The 8,788-nt window shown below is 26.5% G+C and overlaps 1 protein-coding gene across 1 annotated transcript in view; it reads right to left on the reverse strand.

Moving 5' to 3' along the window:
- Nucleotides 1–1,243, reverse strand: part of LOC102579119 (probable protein phosphatase 2C 10) — a 5,047-nt gene extending 3,804 nt beyond the window's left edge. Inside the window, exons 1-2 of the mRNA XM_006351711.2 lie at nt 970–1,243; nt 702–822 (exon numbers count right to left, since the gene is read on the reverse strand). Of these exons, the coding sequence (XP_006351773.1) occupies nt 702–740 (39 nt within the window). The 5' untranslated portion in view covers nt 741–822; nt 970–1,243. The remainder of the gene's footprint in view (nt 1–701; nt 823–969) is intronic.
- Nucleotides 1,244–8,788: the final 7,545 nt, after the last annotated feature.

The raw sequence follows: 8,788 nt of genomic DNA on the forward strand, positions 1-8,788 counted from the left end.
GAGGCCCTACACCCCACCCCCCTCCCACCCGTATAGTGATTGGGTAGATTACTTTGCTTACTTACCGAATACTAGAAAATAAGTAAGAAACCAACTTGTTTTCCAAGAAAACATTTTCTAGGAATTCTCCTTCATACCAAACACACACCCTTAAGAGATGAAGTGCACACAAGCTAGCCCGGACACCATATTATCCAAAATAAACTATCAAAATAGATTAGAAAATCCTCAATCTTCCCTGTCCCTCCCAGCCTCCCCCTCTAGGATAGACAAAGAAAATCTCCAAAAAATCTTTACTCCCAAAAGAGGAACATAGTTCAATAAGACCCTGCATACTTTAGCTAAGGACTTTATACACACACAATGTAATGAATCTTTACACTATTAGTGTTATTTAATCTATTGTAGCGTATTATTTACATATATTTCAGGTTACAAATCAATATTTATTAAATAGAGTTACATGCTATTACATTTTAAACGATATGATTGTGTGTATATTATATACTCACGCTGCCAGTGCGCACAACTTAAACTCTTAAGCTAAACCCCTCAAATACTTCCATCTGAGAAGCTAAAGGATCCTTGATCTTATCATATTATACTTTAATGAACAGCTAAACAATAAGGATAAAACTTAAAAAGGGAAAATAAATATACATCAAGCAAAACCTAAAAGATCCCACCAATTAAAACCTCACCTTCGAGAACTTTGAATTGAAGCAGCATAAATTATCCATATAATTCAGTCACTCTTAAGCCCTCCTATAGTAAGCAACGTGTACCATAACCCCTCCTAAAAATCTTGATATTTACAAACACCTGCAACATCATAGACAGAATCTTGATCGTCAAATACATAAATTAAATAAACAATCAAAATATATGCAAGAATCCATTTTTCTTCAAGATTCACTAAATTCTTGAAAAATCAAAGATTTAGGTATTGAAAAATAATCATCTACTCACCGATCCACCTGTCTACAAAATTCCAAAGATACAAAGAGGGATTTATCAATAAGATTTGACTTTTGGCTTGAACAAAAAATAAAAATATATATTATGATTAAACAGAACAAAAAATAAGAGATTTAAAGAAATAAGATAGAAACTTGATGAATTATTTTAGGAGTTTAATGGAGTTTGTGAGAGAAAAAGAGTTGGATTCGCTGTGTGTGCAGGGTAGAATGGCTGTCAAGAAAAGGCGTTTGCTTTGGGTTTTTGGGCTTCCCTTATTGACTTTGTTGTCTTTTATGTATTTCTTTAATTGTTTTGTACTAATGTTACAGCCAGTCAGAGGGGACTACTTGTCTTTTCTTTCTTCCTACAGCTGTTTCCGCTTTCATTTTCTTTTATACTTTCTCCGTCCACTTTTAATTGTCATAATTTTTTTTTTTAGAATAAAATGATAATAACTTTGATTAATATTTTACGATTTATTTTTTCATCATATTAATATGTAAAAAAATTGAAATTTATAGTACTTTTTGTATAGTTTTTAAATATCTAAATTTTTTGTTTAAAATATCGAATTAATATAATCTAATTTAACTTTGAAAATCAATCAAATTGACTTTCGAAAAGTATAACATGACAACTAAAAGTAAACAGAGTAACTTATATTAATTGTTCATTTTCCTCGTCTTTTAAGAAATTATAAATAATAAAAATATTCTTAATAATTCATTCTTTAATTATTTTTAATACATTCTACTATTATATATCTCATCCAAACTTAATAGTGAAAGAACTTTTTTAGAACCTTATAATATTTATATTTTTAAAAAGAATTAATTAAAAGCAAAATAGAAAAAAATTAACTAACCATATCTACATCTTATTAATTAACAAATAATTTGGGATATGTATTTTTAGTAATATGGATAAATAATATAGAATAGAAGTATTTCTATTTCTAAAAGTGAAAAGATTCCATGATAGTTGGTAGTTGGTTTAGATGTGAGTTGTGGAGATATTAAATCTTACATAAGTAATACTATGTTAAAAGTATTAATGTATAAAACTAATACAATATTTGATTTGTAATTTAGTAATTATACATGTATAAATTATAAGCAATTTTTTGTATTATTTCATACATAATAAAAGATGAAAATTAATACATATATAACTAATTTCTATATAAAATAATATATAAATTTACTCATAATTAATTTTTACCGCAATAAAAGTAGACTCTAACCAATCACCAAATGACTTAATAGGTAAAAGTGGAATGAAAAAAGGGGTTTAAGGAAATAGTACTAATATAAATTAGTTTATCAACAGAAAAAGTAGTACTTAAAAACTGATCATTAAAACTTGCGACCATGTTCTTTGGTCAGCACTTTTTAATTTTTTAATTTAATCTGTTTCAATTTATTAAAGAACCTTGCTTTTCAAACTATCACCAGTTGTTCCCACTGCTCTTGCCAAAAAAAAAAATGTCTTAAAACTTTTATAAGGATTTGATGATGATATAATAATAATAAAATTGATTCTTCCCATAGTAAAAATAAAATGTACTACTACTTCTTATTTTAAAATTTTCAAACTAAAGCTTTTGTTATTTCTTCTATTTTTATTTTATTCCTTTCTTTTTTGTTATCTTTTTGTAAAGCTCTCTGCCTCTCTGTCACAAAAAAGCAAAATACAAAAAGATTGTCAACGGAATTGGCATCTGCAGTTCACGTGATATGATGAGTTTCCCAAAATTTACCAATAAAATCCAAGGAAATTACTCACTTCACTGAAAATGTTGGGAAAAAGTCAAAAGGAATAATTGTTTTTTTCAATTGACCGTTATTTTTACCAGCGGCGATAGAATTAGGGATAAGAAATAATTGATACATCATTCAAGTGGTAACATAAGATTAAATAATCAGTGCATCAGCCTCGTATTAGGTGGAAAATCAAATCAAATCAAATTAAATGGACCTAAGTTTTGCATGTTGAATAGGACAAATGAAAACAATCTGGTAGACCAAATGCAAGTTTGCCCCTTTTTGCGATATCTCAATTAGTTCAACAGTTCATTTATAGAACTATTAACATAGACATAATTAAAATTTCACCAAATAACAATTTCTTTGAACAATGCATTGTATTGAGACTGACTGCCGTGTTCCTCAGTGACTTATGTCTCCATATTTTTTTCTAACATGCGTACATATAGAAAGATTCAAAATTTTAAGTGTATGAGTTTTTAAAACAAGTTTAAATTAATGCATAATGAATTCGCTGAATATCTATAAATAATATATATATGTGTGTGTTTAAAGAGTAATTATTAAATTTACGTGAACTCATATATTTGGTTAAACAAAATGTGGATGATCGAAAGGATTAGCATGTTGAATGAATGGTCAACCGGTGAAAGGAGGGCCCTGGGACCTGGGCTGTCTCAACGCGCATTGCAGACCAAATCTTTTTGTGAACTAAATTCAATTCTATTAGGAAGACCATTGACAATTCAATTGGCTATTAATTGACTTCATATCATCCCTTACACACCATATCTTATGAATGACGTAAAATTTAATTTTCACATTTATGATATTCAAGAGTATATGTACGTACAAATCTACAAACGGAAACAGTCAAACAACCAATAGATGCCCACTTGAAATATCTACGTCTAAGAGTTTTATTATACTATTTATTTATCTTCTAGTCTATATTAAGTGAATTATTCAGGTATGACATATTTCTTAAGAAAAATATTTAAGTACATAAATAAAAGGAGACTTTCCACTCTTACCATTTTGATTACTCATGCCATCCATCTTTACTTGTCCAATATACTAAAAATAATTGTTCAACTTTACTTGACCATTTGAAAAATCAAGAGATGATTTACCATTTCGTGTCTATTTTATCGTGATATTAAAAACTATTCATTTCTCAATATTTAGAATTTATAAATAATAGGAGTGCTATAGTAAAATTACCCCTCTATTTATTGTTTCTTTAGGGGTGTATCAATTCAAATATGAACAAGTAAAGATGAAACAAGGAAGTATTTCCAAACTAGTTTCCTAGAAAATATAAATTACTTAAGAACATCATTAAATGAAAGATAGATATGGACAAAGGAAATATATTACTCCTATCTGGTAAATCTTGTGGCTCATCCTTATTCTAAGCCTCAATTCAAGGAAAGGAATTGAAAATTGTCAAATTTTCGATCACATTTAAGCTTTCAAATGAACAAGATAAGAGAGGGGGAAAAGGGATCATCATAAATGGAAATTGATTATTTTTAATTACATTTTTATTTGGCTAAATATTAAAAAGTGAATAAGAAAAGAGAAAGTTCCATAAATAGCGTTATACTGCGTTAAATTTTGCAAAATATAGTGAGATTTTACTCTTTTCTTTGAAAAATATAACGCAATATTGTTTTGACTTCAAAACATAGCAAAATACATTGTATTCACATACATACAATATTTTATCCTAACTCAAACCGTATAAATATAGTATCTAATTGTAATTGTATGTGTGACCAACAATATATGTATATATGTGTTTTCAGAACAGAAGTAATTGATTATGCGTATATATGTAAAGTCATCAACGGTATATGTTGTCTTTATGATCCAATGTATAAGTTTCAAAATGCATGTGTACAACATCAACTAATTGTATGTAAAGATATATAAAGTGTATTTTTTGTATATACAAGTGATCTTTGGCGAAGCAACATTAGTTTTTCGACAACAAACACTACAAATCCAATGACCTTAAACGGATGAGGTTGGGATGGACAGTGACAGACAACGTTTTTAAATACACAAATCTATATATATATAATTTAAAACTCGCTATATTTCATGATTATTTAAAAATATCGCTAGAGAAAGTGATAAGAGAGTTGAATACACTGCATCAGGTGATGGGAGTGAGAGGCCGATTTCTTAGGCCCAATTATTTATAGAGATTCATCATTCCGAGGCCCAACCGGAGGAAGAAGTGAGCCATCTCCATGGGCCTTGTGGTTGGTCTATAAACCGAGCCCAACAAATACAATGAGTTAAACTAAGGATTAATTACTTAAGTGGGTCTCTTTTAAAAAATAATTACTTATTTTAAACATACTCTTTAATTATTACTACCACTTATAGCAATATATAAAAATAATATATATTTTATTAGATATCACTCTCTCGCATCTTTCTCTTTTTTCTCTCTCAACTTTTTAATTTTTATCTTCTTTTTTTTAAAAAAAAAAAAAATTGTTATTTTTTTATTTATTTTTTATATAATTTTTATCTCTCATTCTCGCTCTTTCTCTTCTTTCTTTTTCTTTATGTCGTTCTTTCTCCCTTGTTTTCTTTTTGTTACTGTTTCTTTCTTATTTTCTTTTTAATGTTTTTTCTTTCTTGCTTTTTTTATTGCTTTTTTCTCTCTTTCTTTCTGTTGCTATTTTTCCCTTTCTTTCTCTCTCTCTGCTTTCTTTCGTAGAGTAGTGATTCGTAAAATAAATAAAATTTGTATCATAATTAATTAATTAAACAAATAATCTAATCGTAACAAAAAATGAATTAAACTTGAATTAAAAATGTATTACACACATATTAAAATTGAATTAGAAGAGAATTAAACATGAATGTATAATGTAGCAAACGTAAGAGCAGTCAATGATTTGTAGACTGAATAAAACTTGTATAATTAATTAGACAAGTAATCTAATCGTAACAACTGAAGAAACATAATAAACTGCAAAATAAATTAAACTTGAATTAAAATGTATTACACACATATTAAAATTGAATTAGAAGAGAATTAAACATGAATGTATAATGTAGCAAACGTAAGAGCAGTCAATGATTTGTAGACTGAATAAAACTTGTATAATTAATTAGACAAGTAATCTAATCGTAACAACTGAAGAAACATAATAAACTGCAAAATAAATTAAACTTGAATTAAAATGTATTACACACATATTAAAATTGAATTAGAAGAGAATTAAACATGAATGTATGAATATTAAAGTTGAATTAGAAGAAAGAATAAAAAATGAATGAAAAGCGTAACTAGCGAAAGACAAGACTACTAACAATAAACTGAATTAAACTCATATTATTAATGAATAAAACTTATATTATATGTATCTTATAAATAATTTTTGCTTTTATCACTAAGAAAATGAGCGATGGTTGCAATATGTATTAAAAATGTATTGTGCATGTCTTATAAATGTATTACTAGTGTGTTACCTAAATTATTCTTGTTGGTATCTGTAAGAAAGGAGTGAAGTGTGCAATACGTATTATAAATGTATTATTCATGAATAAAACATGTATTATATGTATCTTATAAATTACTTTTGGTTTGTATCACTAAGAACATGAGTAATGCTTGCATTATTTATTAAAAATGTATTGTGCATGTATTATAAGTATGTTACCTAAATTATTTTAGATGATATCATTAAAAAGGGAGTGAAGTTTGCAATATGTATTATAAATGTAGGATGTATTTAATACAATTATGAAACATATCTAATACAACTTTAATACAAACGCGATATAGTTATGTAAACTTCATCCTTTTCGAGCTTCAATCTAATATTTTTCCTAAAATTAATTCTAAACTTAATCAAACTCTCTCTAGAGATATAAACTCCAAACGATATTTTCAATTATTTGTAGGAACAACCTATCCAAACTAATCGCAAACGAAAGAGGAGTCAATGATTCGTAGACTGCATAAAACTTGTATCAATAATTAATTAGACAAGTAATCTAATCGTAACAAATGAAGAGACATAATAAATTGCCAAATGAATTAAACTTGAATTAGAAGTGAATTAATCATGAATGCAAAACGTAGCAAACGAAAGAGCATTATGTGATTTGTAAACTGAATAAAATTTGTATCAACAATGAATTAAACAAGTAATTCAATCATAACAAATCAACCAATAAACTGCAAAATAAATTAACTTGTATTAAAAGTACATTACATAAATATTAAAGTTGAATTAGAAGAGAGAATTAAGCATGAATAAAAAAAATGTAACTAATGAAACACCAGACAATGATCTATAGAGTGAATTAAACTTATATCAATAATGAATTAGACAAGTAATCTAATAGTAACAAATAATAAACTACAAAATGAATTAAATTTGCGTTAAAAGTGTATTACACGATATTAAAGTTGAATTAGAAGAGAAAATTAGCAATGCAAAATGTAACTAACGAAAGACAAGACAATAATCTACAGACTGAATTAAACTTATATTATTCATGAATAAAATATGTATTATATGTGTCTTATAAATTATTTTGATTTGTATCTAGAACATGAGTGATGTTTGCAATATGTATTGTGCCTATGTTATAAATGTGTAACAAATTTGTTACTTAAATTATTTTGGTTGATATCACTAAAAAAGAAGTGAAGTTTGTAATATGTATTATAAATGTATTGTTCATGATTTTAATACAATTGTGAAACATATCTAATGCAACTTTAATACAACTGTGATACAGTTCCATAAACTTCACCTTTTTCGAGTTTCAATATAATATTTCTCCTAAAATCAATTATAAACTAAACCAAACTCTCTTAAAATTGAGATATAAACTCCAAACGATATTTTCAATTATTTGTACGAACTACCTATCCAAACTAATCACAAATTCGTAATTCAAATAATGAATTCAAAATTTGAAGCTCTATAATGATCATCAATGGTGAACTTTTGCTTCTGTAATTTTAGAGATTTGAAATTTCTACTTAAAAACATGATTTTGTACAAATTTTTGATCTTTTTGTTCCTCTGTTCATTTTGTTTTTGGCTAAAATAGTGAAATATTGAGCGAAAAACTGGTTTGAGGATAGTTATTTGAATGAAAATTTCAAAGAAGAAGAAGAATAAAAAAAAAAAGAAGAGGAGAAAGATAAATAGTGTAAGAGCAAGAGACCAAGAAGCAGAAGAGTAAAAAGAAGAAGAGGAAAAAGGGCTGAGAAAGAGGCGAAGACTGTACATTTTTTTAATTCCAAAGAAATGTAATATTTTGTTAGAAAAATTATGTTGCCATAGATGGTAAATATTTTTATAATATAACATATTTATGTGATTTACCCTTAAACTAAAGGAACTAAAATAGGAATAAGTGTTTGTTTTTCCTTTTTCAAAAAGATTGAATTAAAACTTACTCAATTGGAAATTTAATAAATAGTTTGTTTGATCAAACTTTATTAAATGAGTGTAAATATAGGATAAATTTTAATTGAATTAAAACTTATTCATTTGGAAATTAATTAATTGTCTGTTTGGTCAAACTTTTGAGAGGTAATTTATTTTTATCTTTTATAAAATGCTCATTTATTTTTTTTAAAAAGAAAGAGGTTTTTGGTCAAGTGTTTCTTGAAAGTAGAAGAAGATGTTTTTCAAAAATTAAAAAATAAGATTTTTTTCCATAATTACATTTTTGAAAAAGTACTTAGGGCCCGTTTGGATTGACTTAAAAAAAGTAACTTTTAAAAGTAACTTTTTAAAGTGCTGAAACTTATTTTAAAAATAAGTAGTTATGTGTTTGGATAAAAGTGCTGCAGTTGAAAAAAAAGTTGTTGATGTGTTTGGCAAATAAGTGCTGGTAAACACTTTTTTTAATCAAAATGTCTGAAATACCCTTTAAGCTGTTAACATGATAAAAAGTTGATTAATTTAAGGTTTTTATACTTAAAAATAAATTTATATTTTTCATCCATAAGTAATAATATTTTCCTATCATTCACATATTTCTTTACCACCACAAATTATTTATAA

The sequence above is a fragment of the Solanum tuberosum genome, unplaced genomic scaffold, assembly GCF_000226075.1.
Source record: "Solanum tuberosum cultivar DM 1-3 516 R44 unplaced genomic scaffold, SolTub_3.0 scf00136, whole genome shotgun sequence".
Classification (NCBI taxonomy): Eukaryota; Viridiplantae; Streptophyta; class Magnoliopsida; order Solanales; family Solanaceae; genus Solanum; species Solanum tuberosum.